At 49.8% G+C, this 18,266-nt stretch overlaps 1 protein-coding gene across 4 annotated transcripts in view; it reads right to left on the bottom strand.

Moving 5' to 3' along the window:
• The window catches only part of INPP5B (inositol polyphosphate-5-phosphatase B), a 65,443-nt gene extending 56,675 nt beyond the window's left edge, over positions 1-8,768 (bottom strand). For 2 of the 4 annotated variants that reach the window (XM_084787836.1, XM_084787835.1), the window contains exons 1-6: positions 8,638-8,768; positions 7,947-8,073; positions 6,920-7,017; positions 4,935-5,032; positions 4,748-4,777; positions 2,478-2,588 (exon numbers count right to left, since the gene is read on the bottom strand). In XM_084787836.1, the coding sequence (XP_084643962.1) occupies positions 2,478-2,588; positions 4,748-4,777; positions 4,935-5,032; positions 6,920-7,017; positions 7,947-8,003 (394 nt within the window). In that variant the 5' untranslated portion in view covers positions 8,004-8,073; positions 8,638-8,768. Of the gene's footprint in view, positions 1-2,477; positions 2,589-4,747; positions 4,778-4,934; positions 5,033-6,558; positions 6,578-6,919; positions 7,018-7,946; positions 8,074-8,637 lie in introns of those variants that run through there. The other 2 variants (XM_084787837.1, XM_084787838.1) reach the window with 2 other exon arrangements.
• Between the last annotated feature and the right edge of the window lie 9,498 nt (positions 8,769-18,266).

The following is an 18,266-nucleotide window of genomic DNA, read 5'->3' as shown; positions in this document are numbered from 1 at the left end:
TCTCATTATAGATGGTTGTGAGCCACCATATGGTTGCTGGAAATTGAACTCAGGACCTTTGGAAGAGCAGCTGCAGCCAGTGCTCTTAACCTCTGAGCCATCTCTCCAGCCCTAAAATCAATCTTTTTAAAAAGAAAAAAAAAGTAGCCAGATGGTGGTGGCACACACCTTTAATCCCAGCACTCGGGAGGCAGAGGCAAGTGGATCACTGTGAGTTCGAGGCCAGCCTGGTCTACAAAGTGAGTCCAGGACAGTCAAGGCTACACAGAGAAACCCTGTCTCGAAAAACCAAGAAAAAAAAAAGGGGGGAGGGAGTAAGTAAATAAGTTTGGTCCTGTACTCCTCAAATTTGAGAGGCAGGAAGATCAGGAGTTAGTTCAATGTCACCCTCATCTACACAGCAGGTCTGGGGCATCCCTGGACTACATAAGATTCTGTCTTAAGGCCGGGCGTGGTGGCGCACACCTTTAATCCCAGCACTCGGGAGGCAGAGGCAGGCGAATCGCTGTGAGTTCGAGGCCAGCCTGGACTACAAAGTGAGTCTAGGACAGCCAAGGATACACAGAGAAACCCTGTCTCGAAAAAACAAAAACAAAAACAAAAACAAAATAGAACAAAAAAAAGATCTTGTCTTTAAAAAAAAAATGAGCCAGATGGTGGTGGTGCATGCCTTTAAACCCAGCCCTTGGGAGGCAGAGGCAGGCAGTTCCATGACAGCCAGGGCTATTCAGAGAAACTCTGTCTTGGAAAAAAATCAACAAGCAAACAAAAAAAGTTTGGATTTGGCAGATTTCCATGTTAGTGACACTAAGTCATAATTAGTAGTAGTATTACCCTTGTCTGCAACCACTTCTAACAATCATAAATCTTTATTTTTTATGATTTAGAGGCATATTTCCATGCTTATAGAATAGCACTTAAACTCCTTAGCCATTCAAGGCTCTATAATTCTTGACCTGATTTCCTTTTACCCCAAAGCCAGTCACCTTCCTGACACACGTAGTCAATTGCTTGGAGCACGCCCCATAGGCAGTTGTCATAGGAGACAACCGCTCTGTGTTTCTGTAGAGACAAGACACTAGCTTTAAAAATACTCTTCTATAATGGCACTGGGTGAGCACATGAACCCCAGCAGCTGGCAGCATGAATTTGCATATTCTGTCACTGAGCCTTGGTATACAAACTGTCCTCCATTTGCCTGGCTGACCTCCCATGTTAAAAAAAAAAAAAAAATATATATATATATATATATATATATATATATATATGTATATATATATATACATATATATATATATATATTAGGTTTTTCGAGACAGGGTTTCTCTGTGTAACAGCACTGACTGTCCTGGACTTGCTTTGTAGACTAGGCTGGCCTGGATCTCACAGAAATCTGCCTGCCTCTGCCTCCTGAAGTGCTAGGATTAAAGGTGCGCAGCACCACGCCTGGCTTAACAAATTTTGTTAAATGGCCACTAACTTCTCTCTGCTGGGCCAAAGCCATACTTTTTTTTTCCAGCTGCATTGGGGAACAGAGCAGGATTTGAAATCAGAATCCACTTGACAGACTTCTCTTGGTTGTGTAGAGACCAAACCAACGCCATTCCATTTTGTGTTCAGGGCCTGAGAATTTGACAACCCACCCCCTACTGGAGTTTCCAGGGAGAGCTACAAACATACAGCTAGTAACCATTCCTGGAGCTTGCACCTGGGGCTTACCAATCAGAGCTATGGGTCACAGTGACTAGAACAAACGAAAAATTCCCCCCTGGAGTCTGGCCCTGGTCCCCTTACTTAGCCCTGGTCCCCCAGCCAATCAGCTTAAAAGACAACATTTCTGGACCCCTCTGATCTATCATGTAACAGCAAGGCTTAGAAATGGCTTAGAACACGCCCCTCCCTGCAGTTTTTCCTCTAAAAACCCTGTTCCCATAGCACTAGGGGCCGCTGTCTTCCCTCCACATAAGGGGGCTGACAGTCCAGGCTCTGAGCTTAAAATAAACAAGACCTTGCGTGATTTGCATCCGACTGATTCCTGGTGGTCTTTGGGGGGGTCTCATGACTTGAACATTACAGTTGTAGCTATGGGATAGTGGAGAATTTGGACCTCCCAGCTCATTTGGAATTGCCCTGAATCCTGAGGGTCACAGCCCAGTTAACACTCAGGTTTAGAAACCCAAAACAGGAAAGCAAATGCTGGCCAGATGGGGTGACGCTTGCCTATAATGCCAGGACAAAGGAAGGAAGCTGAGGCAGGAGGATAAGGAATTGGAAGCAAGACCCTCATCTCAAAAAGGAAAAGCAAACACAGTGGTTGGCTGGCAGCCCAGGGCACTGTGACTCCATGACAACAGCCTCCAGATGGTGCAGAAAGGGAGGTATATTATCCTAGTGGGTTTGGAAAGTCAGCTTTGGAGAGGGTAGGCCAGTGCCTCCAGCCAACACAGCCTTCTCAAGAAAACCTGGCTCTTACCTACCTGGGCAGGCTCTGGCAACTTCCTGGAGGAACATTCTGGTGTGTGAACCAAAGGGTAGTTGGAATACAAGCCTGAGGTCAGCTGTGTTCAGTTGGACTGTCACATCAGAGCCTGTAGAATGAAGGCAAGAAATGAGGCCACCAGGAGCTAAGAACTGAAATGTACTTTACGAGTGGACTCTGCACAGCAGGGGTAGCACACACCTTTAGTCCCCAGCACTGAGGAGGCAGAGGCAGTAGGATCTCTATGACTTTGAGGCCAGCCTGGTCTACAAAGCGAGTCCAGGTCAGCCAAGGCTACACAAAGAAACCCTGTCTAAAAAAAAAAAAAAGCCATGTGGTGCTGGCGCATGCTTTAATACCAGCACTGCAGAGGCAGAGGCAAGTAGATCCCTGTGAATTTGAGGCCAGCCTGGTCTACTAAGTGAGTCCAAGATAGCCAGGGATACCTACAGAAAAACCTTGTCTCAAAACCCCACCCCCAGAAAAATGGACTCTGCAAAATGGCCAATCAGAAAGCCTAGGTTCCCATTGTTCCTTTGGCCTTCAGCTAACAAAACGGTAAAGAAGCCCTGTGTGCCTCCTCACCCAAACCAGCATCTTCCCTGCTTGTGGAGAGAAGAATTCAAAGCTCCGAATGCCCATCATCACCACTGTGCCAGATGGAACTGGCAGAGACAGGTTCTTCAGACCTGTCTCTTCTCTGCCCTGAGAGAGGAAGAGCATGCAGAAGCGGACCGGAGTGCCTGTCCATCACCTGGTCCATGGTAGAGCCAGGCACTGTGAGTGGCATGGAAGAGAAATGGCCACGCATAGGAAAGGAACAAGCCGAAAGGTGTGAAGCTGACAAGAAGAGAGGACCCCTGGACTGGACACACACACACACACACACACACACACACACACACACACACACACAGGCCAGCCTAGTCTACAGAGTGAATTCCAGAGACAGCAAGGGCTACCCTGTATGGAAACCCTATCTTGAAAAATTAAAAAGAGGAGGAGGAGAAAAAGAAGGTGACAACTTGTGATGTCTCAGGTGACGACGGAGACCACCTGGAGAACTTAACTGCAGTAACAAGATGGTGAGCACCCAGTAGAGGGGACAGGGTCTGATTCTTCAGGGTCTTATTTACCATAGTGTGGACATCAGGAAAGTTTCTTTCTTTTTTCTTTTCTTTTTATTTTTTTATTTTTTTATTTTTTTTTTGGTTTTTCGAGAGAGGGTTTCTCTGTGTAGCCTTGGCTGTCCTGGACTCACTTTGTAGACCAGGCTGGCCTCGAACTCACAACAATCCACCTGCCTCTGCCTCCCAAGTGCTGGGATTAAAGGCGTGTGCCACCACGCCTGGCAAAAGTTTCTTTTTTAAAATTACACTTATTCATTCATTAATTCATTCATGTGGTGTGTCTGTGCGCGCGCGCGCGCGCGTGTGTGTGTGTGTGTGTGTGTGTGTGTACGCGTGTGCGTGTGCATATGTGAGCCACCATGTCATTGCTGGGAATTGAACTCAGGGCCTCTGGAAGAACAGACAGTGCTGTTAAACCAAGGGTAGTGGTGCACACCTGTAATCCCAACACTTGGAGGCAGAGGCAGGCGGATCTTTGTGAGTTTGAGGCCAGCCTAGTCTATAAAGCCAGTCCAGGACAACCAAGGGTAACACAGAGAGACTCTGTCTCTAAAAAACCCCAAAAAGAAAAAACAAACAAACAAACAAACAAAGCAAAAGAAAAAAACCAGACAGTGCTATTAACCGCTGAGCCATCTCTGAAGCCCCGCACATGTGCGCATGTGTGTGTGCACACACCACAGCTAGAGCACAACTTCTAGAAGCTGGTTCTCTCAATTCTACCATGTGGGTTCTGAGGCTCAAACTCAGGTCATTGGACTTGGCAGCAAGCACCTCTCTCTCCCTGCTAAGCCATCCCCCCAACCCAGGAGTCGTCTTCTTTCTGTTTGTTTGTTGTCAGTCTGTATCTCTGGCTGGCCTCGAACTCACTATGAAGTCCAGGCGGACCTCAAACTCAAGGTGCTCCCCCTACTTCAGCCTCCCGCGTGCGGCTTACACGTGCGGCTTACACGTGCGGATTACACGTGCGGATTACACGTGCGGCTTACACGTGCGGATTACACGTGCGGCTTACACGTGCGGCTTACAGGCACATAGTATCGCAGCCACCCTGGCCGGTCTCATTCACATCTTTCTCTCTGGCTCCAGATCCTGTCCCACCGCCCCAACAGGGACCCAGATTGAAAGGACTACTCACCAAGGATGTAGAGTTCACCATCTGGGGACACTGAGGGAGGGAAATGAAAGTGTCTTTAGCAACTGAACATCCCTGCCTCACATCATCCTCCATCGCCACACACACCCCTACAGCGAGGGCAGAGACAACTGGGGGGGGGGAGGGCAGCCTAAGGAGAGTAGTCTATACCACCCAGCCCAACTAGCACCTTCTTCCAGCATGAAATCTTTTGAGAGTGGCACTATCTGGTCCAGAGAAACATCGTCTCCTGTGATGGCCATCCTCCGGTGTGTATACAGGAAGAGGCTGCGGGCAGAAAGCAGAAATGAGTAGAAGGCGTACCCTGGAGGGCCTGCGGTCACCTTTGGGTCCCTAGTGCATGGCTGGCAGTGCCCTAGCCATATGCGTGCCTCGGGCCCTTTCCGTCCACGGTGCCCGGGGAAGCTGCAGTTTATGGATGATGTCATTAAAAAAGCCTAACTCCTCACGGTTGGAAGAAAAACCACTGTGGTGCCCACCTGGCATGTGAGTGACAGGAACAGTGTGGTTCTTACCCAGGCCCTTCGTCTCCCTGTGCTTCTAACAAGCTAGAGCGGCAAACTGAGTATTTTTGAGACCAGAGTCTCTCAGTGGACCTGAAACTCAGTGAGTCAGCTAGACTAGCTAGCCCAGGAGCTTCGCATGTCTCTCTACCTCCCCTAGCTTCTGTAAGATGCATTTATTTATTTATTTAGTGTGTGTGTGTATGTGTGTGTGTGCTATGCATCAGGTGTGCAGATGCCCATGGAGACCAGAAGAGGGCATCTGAACCCCTGGAGCTGGAGTTAGAGGTAGCTGTGAGCTGCCCGATGTGGATGCTGGGAACCTATTTAGGTCCCTTACAAAAGCGAGTGTTCCTAACCACTAGCCATCTCTCTAACATCTGCCTCTTGATATGGGTCCTGGGGATCCGAACTCAGGTCCAGATGACACTTCACTAACTGAACCACCTCCTCCTCTCTCCCTCTTTCCCTCCTCGTACCTCTCTCTCTTCCTCTCTCTTTTTTTTTTTTTTGTTTTTTTGTTTTTTTGTTTTTTTTTGAGACAGGGATTTCTCTGTGTAACACCTCTGGCTGTCCTGGAACTCAGACTGTAGACCAGGCTGGCCCGGAACTCACAGAGCTGAGCCTACCTCTGCCTCCCAAGTGCTAGGATTAAAGGTGTGTGCCACCACCGCCTGGCTCTCCCTCTTTCTCTTTAAATATTTTAGTTTTTTGGGTTTTGTTGTTGTTGTTGTTGTTGTTGTTGTTGTTGTTGTTTTGTTTTTTGTTTTTTGAGACAGGGTTTCTCTGTGTAGCCTTGGCTGTCCTGGACTCGCTTTGTAGACCAGGCTGGCCTCGAACTCACAGCGATCCGCCTGCCTCTGCCTCCCAAGTGCTGGGATTAAAGGTATGCGCCACCACGCCCAGCTTAAATATTTTAGTTTTTAAGTGTGTGTATGTGCACAAGTGAGCCACAGGAAGTGGGTACTAGGAACCAAATTCGAGTCCTCTCCAAGAGTAGTACACATTCTGATCACTGGGCAATCTCTTCAGCCTCATCCCTTCTCTTTTTTTTTTTAATTATTTATTTATCATATATACACAGGTTTTGCCTGTATGTACACCAGAAGAGGGCACCAGATCTTATTACAGATGGTTGTGAGCCACTATGTGGTTGCTGGGAATTGAACTCAGGACCTTTAGAAGAGCAGGCAGTGCTCTTAACCTCTGAGCCATCTCTCCAGCCCCATCCCTTCTCTTTTTGAGATAACAGGTTCTCACTCTGTTAGCCTAGGCTGGCTTGGAACTCACTATGTAGTCCAGGATGGCCTGGAACTTGTGGCAGTCCTGAGTGCTGGGATTCCTGGTTCAAGCTCCCATCCTCTGTTCTTTCCTCTGGGTAAATAGAGTTATGAAGAACAATTTTCTGAGGTCCACAGTGTCAGAATTTAAACTGGGATACTTACACAAGCTCAGAATCTGGCCAAGTGTGATAACAGCCTCTTATCTAGAAGCTTCCATGTCACATCTTGCAGATTATAAAGGGCTTGGAACACGGTGTTCCAAGAATACTTTCATTATGTTAATTACTGTAGACGGAATGACTGAAATCAAGTTGGAGGAGACTGAAGAACACCTCGTGGCCCACACAGGCAGGATGAGCCCTACTTACGCATGTTCCTGGGCGTCGGTTTCCAGCAGCCGGTACCGCACCAGGCCCAGCAGGCGACTCTGCCTGCTCTCTCCCTTACACAGCACACCTTGCACTGCCTGCTGCTCTGGGTGAAGGGAAACTGCAAAGCAAGAACAAACCTCCCCACCCTACCCGCTCCACCGCTGCCGCCTTTGTCCTTCCCACGGGCAAATTACTTCACCTCTCTGAGCTTTCCTCATTGCAAAACGGGTATAAGAGTCCCCAGCTTCACAGAGGGCTGGGAGGAGAGCTACATTAAACCACCTGGTACAGCTGGGCATGGTGGTGCACGCCTTTAATCCTAGGAGGGAGGGAGAAGCAGGCAGATCTCTGGGAGTTCGAGGCCAGCCTGGTCCACAAAGCTAGTCCAAGACAGCCAGGGCTATACTGAGAAACCCTGTCTTGAAAAACCAAAACCAGGCTGGAGAGATGGCTCAGAGGTTAAGGGCACAGACTGCTCCTCCAGAGGTCCTGAGTTCAATTCCCAGCAACCACATGGTGGCTCCCAACCATCTATAGTGTGATCTGATGCCCTCTTCTGGCCTGCATGTGTACAAGCAGCTAGAGCACTGTATTCATAGTAAATAAATCTAAAGAAAAGAAAAGAAAAACCAAAACCAAAACAAAACAAAGCAAAACAAAACAAAAACCCATCTAGTACAAAACCAGCCATGGTAGCACATGCCTGTAATCCCAATACTCGGGAGGCAGAGGCAGGTGGATCTCTGTGAGTTCCAGGCCAGCCTGGTCTACAAAGTGAGTCCAGGACAGCCAAGGCTACACAGAGAAACCTTGTCAGGAAAACACAAAAACCAAAACCAAAACCAAAACAAACACCTGGTACAGAGTCCAGAGCCAAGTGAATACTTGGTAAATACTGTTTTCCCATTTCCCGTTTGGCTTAGAGAGAGAGGGAGTGAACAGAAATGTCCACAACTTCTCCATCCCACCTCCCAAGGCCACAGCAGGCATGAGCCGGGTGGTGACCTACAGCCAGCAAGGATATGATGATGCAATACTCCCCCTCAGCCAGGGTCTCCTGGATTGCCACAGACTGGTCCATGCTAAGCAGTCAAACCCTGGGGCAGGGCAGGTGGGGCCCTCCCATGCCGTTATGGAGCTGCTTCGGGGGCCTGCGGGCATGGAAGAAAAGGCCTTTGTGGAGGGAAAAGAGAGAGCCTGGTTGTCCCCACTTCCCCTCCGGGTCCTCACCTTCTTTCTTACAATGGGCCTCTTATGTTTCCAGAAAATGGGTTTCCACCCCTTTGCCCCTGGCTGTCTGGATCTCACTTTGGGAGGGCAAAGAGATGCTCCCAGTGGGGTCCGGTATACTTGCGGGTCCCCTTACTTCTGGGCATAGCTCTGACACCCTCTTCAGGAAGCAGTTACGGTCCATCTGGCACTTCTCTGGGAAAGGTTGGTGGTATGTCCAAAGAGGGATAGGGAGGCAGACTTCTCCTTAATCTCGGCTAGGGGAGTCTTATAATGGAGAAATAACCCCGTCTGGCTCCTCTTTCCTGGGAGTCCTGAAAAGTGCCCCGTTACTCCTTGCCCCTCACCCCACCCAACAGGCCCCGTTGCATCAGCAGCAGGCCAGGGGGTGTCCATCCTGGCACCCACAGGACAGGGGCCCCAACAGTTAGCTTGCAAGCTCCTTCCCACTCTTACTGTTTCAGACCTTTGCCATTGCTGCTTACCTCCTGAGCTGTCACCGCAGGGCCCGCAGGGCACCGACGTCCCAGACGAGGTTAGGGACTACATTTCCCAGCGGCCCTAGTGCCACAGGCCCGACAGCCAGCCTGCAAGTCCCAGCATGCCCGAGTCAATCGTAGGTGAGTGGGAGGGTCTGTCCGCCAGTGCCCCTTTAAAGATCTAGAATCTAGAATCTGCATCCCAGCATACAGCTTCTCAGTTCTGGGAAGGCTGCCTGAGGAACACCTTTCACAGTCCACCAAATCAAGGCGGAAGGAAGATGGTCATGTTATCCTAACGGAAAAAAAAAAATGATGTTAACTTTTATTTTCGAGTTAATTCCATCCTCAGCTCTTCACATTCAGGAAGGGACAGCTTTACAGTCTCCTGAAACTTCCAAATAACTACCTACTTCCCTGACTTAATGTAAGGCTATGAAAAATCATCTCTTCCACTTCCCCACATGGAGAAAGTAAAGAACGAAGCTTGCAGCCAACAAGTGCTGGGGGCTCAGAGGGAAGTCTGACTCCAATTCCCGTGTCATATTCCTAGCCAGGAACTGCCAAATGTTCCTCAGGTCCACCCAGCTCTTCTGTCCATGGAACGTGAAGTGTGTGGCATCTTTATCTGTGACACGGTGATGACTACCACCAGGATGTGGGAAGGACCCTATTCCTAGAACGAAGGAGGAATGGCCCTCTTGGCTCCTATTTCTTTAAAGATCTATTCAGTTTGTTTGTTTGTTTGTTTTTTAATTTTAAAATGTATTTATTTATTTACTTATTTATTTTTGTTTTTTGGGGTTTTTTTTTTCAAGACAGGGTTTCTCTGTGTAACAGCTTTGGCTGTCCTGGAGTGTCTTTGTAAACCAGGCTAGCCTTGAACTCACAAAGATCCACCTGCCCCTGCCTCCTGAGAGCTGGGATTAAAGGCATGCACCACCGGGCCCAGCTCACTTAGTTTTTAACTATATGTCTGTGTGTGTGTGCTTGCATGAGTTTATGTGTGCGACCTGCGTGCGGGTGTCCAAGGCCAGAAGTCATCAGATCCTGGGAGCTGGTTACAGGACACCGTGAGGCTCCCGATGTGTGCGTTGGGGATTGTACCTGGGTCCCCAAGCAGAGCAGTAAGTGCTCCTTTGGTTTGTTTCGGTTTTGTTTTTGTTTGTTTTTTTGTTTTGTTTTGTTTTTCGAGACAAGATTTCTCTATGTAGCATTAGCTGTCCTGGACTCCCTGGGTAGACCAGGCTGGCCTCAAACTCATAAAGATCCTGCTGCCTCTGTCTCCCAGAGTGCTGGGATTAAAGGCGTGTGTGCGCGCCACCACCGCCTGCTGCCGGAAGTGCTCTTAACTACAGAGCCACCTCACCTTTTAGACAGCCCTGGGTAGGTTAACTTCTCAAGCTCCTTTCCACATGATACTGGCCAGCTACCTTGTCAAGGACCGTTCTCCTCCTGGCTTCATTGTCACCATCTCAGTTATCTAGGTTAAAGAATATAGCTCAAGGCCAGCAGTGGTGGCTCATGCCTTTAAGCTCAGCACTCAGGAAGCAGAGGAGAGAGACAGAGACAGAGACAGACAGACAGAGACCGAGACAGAGGACAAAAGCTAATTCAGATGAAAGATTTTAAGATAGCTCTCTCTCACAACTGTTGGCTGTTTCCGTAAGATGGATATCTCCTGAGGGCCAGGCTGAGTGAGTCTTGCCCTCCCCACTCCAGCACAGTCTCTGGCAGAGTGGCTCTTAGAATTTCATTTGTTTTAAGCAGCACTGAGGAGGAAACCTACGAACATAGGATCTCATACCCGCCCAGTAAATACTCCCCTACTGAGCCAGATCTCCAGCCCAGAACGAACACATGCATTCAATCCATCGCTCAGTGCATTAGCTCACGGGATCCATTGCTTTTCAACTCTGTCACAAAGGAAAGAAACAGGCAATTGGGACAGCGCTGGAGAAGGGATGGCTGCTGCCACTTTTTGTCGGTGTTTCCGAGATATGGAGGTCAGAGGACAGCTTGTGGAGTTTGGGCCTTCCACCATGTGAGGGTGGGGGTTGGATGACCAATTCAGGTCATCGGGCTTAGCAGCACATGCTCTTACCTGCTAACCCCTCTCTCTGACCGCCCCCCACCCCGACTGTAACTTTTAACCTGCCCCCCTTCTTTGTGTTCCGAACCACATTCTGATAACCACCAGTTCGACCTACACGGGCAAACCCCTTCCAGAAGCAGGTATGTATTCCTGTGTGTCTTTTCCTAGAAACATCCACGGCACAGCTGGAGTTCAAGTTTATTGGACTACAATTTCAAAGTCACAGGGCTGCCAGGCATGGAGGTGCACGCCTTTAATCCCAGCACTCGGGAGGCAGAGGCAGGTGGATCTCTGTGAGTTTGAAGCCAGCCTGGTCCACAAAGAGAGGCCAGACCAACCAAGGCTACACAGAGAAACTCTGTCTCAAAAAACAAACAAACAAACAAAAAAATGCCTGGCGTGGTGGCACATGCCTTTAATCCTAGCACTTGGGAGGCAGAGGCAGGTGGATCTTTGTGAGTTCGAGGTCAGCCTGGTCTACAAGTGAATCCAGGACAGCCAAGGCTACACAGAGAAACCCTGTCTCAGGGGAAGAAAAAAAAAAAGCAAAAACAAAGTCAAAGTCACATGGGGAGTGAGGGGAAAGGGAACTGGTTAGAGATGAAGGAGGTGGAGGTCACTGAAGGAGAGCAGGGGCAGGGAAACCCCTTAATGCTGAAGGCTGGAGAGAGGTACTGGGGAAACGGGCTGGGGCTGGGTAGTTTCTATAAATGAGGAAACTCCCTGCAGGATTTGGGGGCGAGGCAGGTATATTCCCACTCCACCCCCCAGCCCCAAGAAAAACCCAAGCCTCTTCTTGGGGTTGGGGACAAGGACCTGGCACCTTGGGGAGCCAATGTTCAAGCCTTGGTCCTGTGAGTTCAGAAGGGAAAAGCCTGGTCTTGGTTAAGTCAGGCTCACTGAAGATCCAGCTACACACAGGCTTTGGAGCAGGGAGATGCAGAGGTTTGCAGGGCCCACATAGTCTTCTCAAATGCTGCTCCCTGATTCTGCTGAGCCCAAGTAGACTGGGGACAAGAGCAGAGCAAAGTTGAGGAACAGCAGTGTAGCTACAATCAAGATGCAGGGCTCCTAGTGTGGCCTTTTGAGGTGAAACGTCCCATCCAGCTGGAGGCAGCTGCCTGAGGCCAGCACTCCAGATAGCAGGGCTTGGCCCCAGCTCCATGATGCCTGAGTGTGCCTGCCATGCAGGCCTGGCTGCTGGCTGCTGGCTGCTGGCTGCTGGCTGCTGGCTGCTGGCTGCTGGCTGCTGGCTGCCTGAAGTGTAGCCTGAGATGGACCATTTGAGCTACAAGAACAGCTAGGACCATTGCCGTCTGTCCCCCTTGCCCTTCCCCCAGCTCTTGAAGTTGAGAAACCTTAGTGAAACTAAAATTGAGCTGAGCTCAGCTTCCCCATGAGGTGAGTCAGTCAGATCCCAGAAAACCAGTAGGTCAGAAACAAGGGCCCACATTCTGGAGACTTAACCCGATGCCCTTCATTAAAGCATTATGCAAGCCAGGAGTGGTGGCGCGCGCCTTTAATCACAGCACTTGGGAGGCAGAGGCAGGGTGGATCGCTGTGAGTTCGAGGCCAGCCTGGTCTACAAAAGAAGTCCAGGACAATCAAGGCTATTACACAGAGAAACCCTGCCTTGTGGGGGTGGGGATGGGGACGCGTTATGCAAGGCAGAGAGGGTTAAGCTTGCTCATCCCCAGGCAGGCTGGCTCTCCACAAATGTCGCTCCCTTTAGATTCCTCTCTGCGGAGCTACTCCAGGCCTGCAGGTCTGAGGGAACACTGCAGGCTTAACCTCACTGAAGTTCAAGCCCCTGGGGCACATGGCTGGAGTGTCCTGCCCTTTGACGCAGGTATCCCCTTTGTAGGAAAAGGAGGTTTTTCTCCCGGAAGAAAATGGAAGGGTTCAAGGGTTAATGCTGGACAGAGAGATGAGGTGGGACGAGGCCTACTGTGTCCGCCATGACCCTTCCTTCCACTTCCCAGAGCAGGCAGCTGTGCACAAGACACAAATTTCTCGGGCCGGGCGTGGTGGCTCACGCCTTTAATCCCAGCACTCGGGAGGCAGAGGCAGGTGGATCGCTGTGAGTTCGAGGCCAGCCTGGTCTACCAAGTGAGTCCAGGACAGTCAAGGCTACACAGAGAAACCTTGTCTCAAAAAAACAAACAAACAAACAAACAAACAAAAAACAAAAGACACAAATTTCTCTGGGGTATGGACTCAGTAGTGATCCCCAAGGGGAGCTGCTTGTCCTCTGGGATGCTAGGAGACCCTGCTTCTAGAAGCAAAGCATTCCGTTTGGGGGAAGTGCTGTGACATCCCAGGCTGGGGGTGCATCGCCTCACTTCTGTGAAGCCACAGCCCCATCTTGGCCCTCTCAGCTGCCAGCCTGGACAAGCACAGTTGTTTGCCCCAAGTCCCTTTGAAGCTTGCAGGGGAGGGGACAGAGGGCTTGGCTAAGGGAAGTGGGGCCTGTGAGGGAATAGGAAAGCCAGCTTTGGGGGCAGTTGATGAAGACCTCAAAGGGAGAGGTCAGCCAGATAAGATTTAAAGGTCAGGATGTTCATAGAGATTAGGAGACTGGTGAAAACTCAGCTGAGATTTGAAGTCCTTTCAAAAGGGTAGGGTGGCTCAGTGGCAATGGCAGTCAGGTTTGGGAGCAAGGGCTGTAGACTGTGGCAGCTGGGCAGAGTGTCAAAGGTGATGCTCTCTCATCGGAGATGGAAGATTTCTTGAGCGCTAGGCAGAGTGACTCTCCACTGTAGCACTGCAGCGGGCAGGGACCAGGGCTGGACACCGAGTCCTTGGACAGCTTGGAAGGTCTGGAATCCATTTCATCTCTTACCCTTCATGAAGCTTCGCCTGTAGCAGGCCTTGTAGTGGGAAGCATTAAGTTGGATGGGCTGAGGAAAGGAGTGTAGGGCCGTGGCCAGTCTTTGGTCCTATCTCAGCCTCTCCCAGCATCATAAAAGGGACTCTTCTCCCTTTCTGAATCTCTGCCCCCCAGTCCTTGCAGTGCTGCCCCCACTCCCTTTCTCCTTAGAGTGGTTTCCTTTCTGGGTCCCATCATGCCCTGCCCCCCCCCCCACCTTGCAATACTGTTCCCTAAAGGGACACTCTGCCGCCTGGTGGGAGACCCTCACCTCCTGTGAGTACATGGCTCCAAAGCAGTGGAAGCTGTGTCAGGTCTACCGATGGATTTGAGTGCTGCAGCCCCATTTCAAGTGGAGGGCATCTCGGTCAGGAAAAGTCTATCTCCTTCACAAGGCTGCTTACCTGGAGCGGAGCAGGGATCAGCTGACCTCTTAGCAGACTTCTGGGCTTCCGGGAAGACCAGCAGTAGAACTGGCACAAGGAAGAGGGGTGACAGCAGGAAGTAGCCAGATGCAAGGTCACAGGTCAAGGGAAGGCTATGCAAGGGTTAAAGGAAGAAGTGTGCAGTCAGGAGAAACAGCAATAAGCCTGAGGCTGGGATTGGTCCCAGGGTCCAGGAAAGGCCAGGATCTCAGAGCTGCTGACGCATACCTTGGAGCACAGCAGTCTTTTTTTTTTTTTTTTTTTGAGACAGAGTCTCTCTGTGTAGCCTTGGCTGTCCTGGACTCACTTTGTAGACCAGGCTGGCCTCGAACTCACAGCGATCCGCCTGCCTCTGCCTCCCAAGTGCTGGGATTAAAGGCATGCGCCACCACGCCCGGCGAGCACAGCAGTCTTATAGCGGGCATTGGCCACAGACATGTTCTGAGAAGGTGCTGTGGAGAGGGTAGAGCACCAGCCTTGAGTTGGCCCGGAGAGGCTGCGGAGGTTCTTGGAATTATACAGAAGACAGGCTGGGGAGCAGGGGTGACAGCCTATAAGGTATAAGAAGTCCCAGGAATTCTGTTTCCTCCCTGGAAGTCATACTATCAGAGCGACAGTATGAGACAAGCTTAAAGGGACCTGCATTCGCTGGGCGTGGTGGCGCACGCCTTTAATCCCAGTACTCGGGAGGCAGAGGCAGGCGGATTACTGTGAGTTCGAGGCCAGCCTGGTCTACAAAGGGAGTCCAGGACAGCCAAGGCTATACAGAGAAACCCTGTCTCAAAAAAAAAAAAAAAAAAAAAAAGGGACCTGCATTCTAGCAACAGCCCCTCTGAGAATAAACGTTGGCACGAAAACAGCAGCATCTCAGGTCTGAGGAGAGACAGCATTGGAGCAGGTGCAGGGACAGGAAGCAGCTATCCAGTGTGGCTGGCCTTTTCTACCACGTGGATTCTTCGTTTTTCCACCCTTTATCCATCCCCCACTCCCATCCACGCGCGGTTCACCCACTAATACCACATGGGAGAGAAACAAGGATGGAGGTGAGAGAGGAATTAGGAAAATCCCTGAATCTAATTTCTTTCGGTTTGTTTCTTCCTTGACCACGGCTACTAGCAAACCACAAACAACCTCCCTAAATGACAAACAACCACCAACCCCGTCTCTTGAAGCCCTGGCATTTATGTGCCCTCTGAAAAGTTCCCAGAATTCCAAAAGTCACACAATCGGAGAGATTATCTGCAGCTGGCAAAACCACGATTCTGCTAGAGCATGAGGCAAATCACAGTCAGCTGCTGCGGACAATTAGAAGCAGTCTCACATCCCTACACCTGGGAATAAGATGAAAGCACATTCTTTTAGATTTTTGTTTGTTTGTTTGTTTGTTTTTGAGATAGGGTTTCTCTGTATAGCCTTGACTGTCCTGGACTAGCTTTGTAAAAACACATTCTTATAATATTTCTGTGTTTAAAAACAAACAAACAAACAACGGCTGGAGAGGTGGCTCATTGGTTAAGAGTGCCATCTGTTCTTCCAAAGGTCCTGAGTTCAATTCCCAGCAACCACAACCATCTGTAATGTGATCTGATGCCCTCTTCTGACCTACAGGTATATATGCAGGCAGAACACTGTGTACATAATAATAAATAAACACATCTTAAACAAACAAACAAACAAACAAACACAATTCCAGAATTTTCAAAAAAAAAATGTCACTACAATCTGGTGCCTCTGATCTGGCCTCGTTTGTCCCAAATCTGAAGTTGTGGGAGGATGGTAAAGTGGGGAAATAGAGGCCAGGCCAGGGAAACCCTGGGTCACAGCCTCAGAAGACTATCCTGACAGTCAAGAGTTTTCAGGATGGAGACTCTTCCCCCATCACCAAGGTAGATTAGAATGAGCCAAGGGCAGAGCTACCTCGGACCCTGTGCTCAGGGATGCCAGCCTCTGTGGGGTCTCACCAGGAAGGGTCTGGGAAACCTGGGCTTGGGATTTTCCCTGTGGGGCGGGGGAACTGCTGGACACAGGAATGGCAACAGTCTTTCCATTATGCCCAAGCCTGCAAAACTGAGCCCAGCCTAGTCCCCACCCCTCCAGCACCATCAAGGTTTCTGCTCCTCTGTCAAACACTCAGATCTGTGTGTTGGGGACATCATCCCCCAGGGTGATGGGATACAGACTGCACTGAGGAGCCTCTGCTTACTGCATGGATGAAGCCATGCTTGGGATTGAGAAAGTGCTAAGTTGGGCTAGAGAGATGGCTCAGCTGGCTGCTCTCCCAGACTTCCAGAGGTCCTGAGTTCAATTCCTGACACCCACAGGCCAGCTCACAACTGTCTGCAACCCAGTTTCAGAGGACCCGACACCCTCTCACAGGCATTACATGCAGGCAAAACACCAATGCAAATAAAATAATTTTTTGAAGAAAATGATAAGATGAGACGTGGTTACTGGGAGCTCCCCTCGTGACCAGAGCCCGAGCCTCCCTATTGTTCCTTTTCTTCAACTGAATAGTTCTTAGCTGAGTGCTGTGGCACACGTGTGTGATTTAAGCCTGGTGGTGGTGGTGGTGGTGGGGGAGGCAGGAAGAGATGAGATCCTGTCTCAAAAAGCAAGATAGTTATTACGTGGTCAGTATCTTCTAAGGAGACATCAGACTTCAAAGGCTAATGGAGTCAAGCCAGGCAGTGGTGGCGCACGCCTGTAAGCCCAGCAGTCGGGAGGCAGAGGCAGGCGGATTTCTGAGTTTGAGGCCAGCCCGGTCTACAGAGTGAGTTCCAGGATAGCCAGGGTTAAACAGAGAAAACCTGCCTTGAAAACAAAAACAAAAATAAACAACCCTCCCCAATCCAAACAAACAAACAAAATGATTTTTTTCTCTTCCGAGACAGGGTTTTTCTGTGTAGCCTTGGCTGTCCTGGACTCTCTTTGTAGACCAGGCTGGCCTCGAACTCACAGAGATCCTCCTGCCTCTGCTTCCTCAAGTATTGGGGATACAGGTGTGAGCCACCATACCCAGTGAAGGACCCAAACTTTCCAATGTAAAGTCCGTTCTGCCTCTCTAGTTTGAAGAGACATGCCTGGAGGGATTGCTCAGGAGTATGCTGGGTTGGTGCTCAGCAGAATCACAGTCCATGTCTACCCCGTGATCACCTGGACTGTCCACAGAGCTTCCTACCTACCGATTTTAGTCTGTGCACCCTTCCATGGACAGAGGGAATAGCCTGCATCCCCCGTGCCTGCCTCATCCCAGCTGTAGATCTACCTGGACACCTGAGTCGTCAGAGGGCATTGAGTACCCATGCACAAGCCAAGGAGGCTCACAGGCAGCAGCTGGGGTGCTGACTTAGAGTCCTCTGGGTGTGTACCCAGGAGTGTACAGCCAGGTCATACAATAGTTAACATTTTAGTCCAAAAATTCAATATGCGGAATATAAGCAGCGAGAAAAAAAAAAGCAGCCTTTGCTGTAACAGGTGAGCCCACGTTCCCTGCAAGGCATATTTGATATAATTCAGAGGTGTTAGAGATGGATTAGAGGTTAAGAGCACTGTCTGTTCTTCCAGAGGTCCTGAGTTCAACTCCCAGCAACCACGTGGTGGCTCACAACCATTTATGCTGGGATCTGATGCCCTCTTCTGGCATACAGGTGTACATGCAGGCAGAGCACTCATCTGATATAAATATATATATATATATATTTTTTTTTTGAGACAGAGTTTCTCTGTAGGTTTGGCTGTCCTAGACTCGCTTTGTAGACCAGGCTGGCCTCGAACTCATAGCCATCTGCCTACCTCTGCCTCCTGAGTGCTGGGATTAAAGGCGTGTTGCCACCACGCCCAGCTTGAAATAAATAATTTTTTATAAATATTTTTAAAAGATTTATTATGTATACAGTGTTCTGCCTGCATGTACACCTGTGCGTCAGAAGAGAGCATCTTATCACATTATAGATGATTGTAAGCTACCATGTGGTTGCTGGGAATTGAACTCAGGACCTCTGCAAGAGCAACCAGTGCTCTTAACCTCTGAGCCATCTCTCCAGGCCAAAATAAATAAATCTTAATAGAAAAAAAAATTCATAGGACTCCTCAGGCTCTTATGACACCTCCCCTCCCAGCTGTAACAGGGCATCTCATAACCCTGGAGTCTCAGGCACCTACTCTGTGTGATGTGACAGCTACAAAGCAGCGGAGCATTCCTTGATGGCCCAAGATGGTGTTCTGGTGCAGCCAGAGAGGGCTTCCT

This window comes from Acomys minous, assembly GCF_964271855.1.
Source record: "Acomys minous genome assembly, chromosome: 6".
NCBI classification, from domain to species: domain Eukaryota; kingdom Metazoa; phylum Chordata; class Mammalia; order Rodentia; family Muridae; genus Acomys; species Acomys minous.
This window is presented reverse-complemented; position numbering and strand designations above follow the sequence as displayed.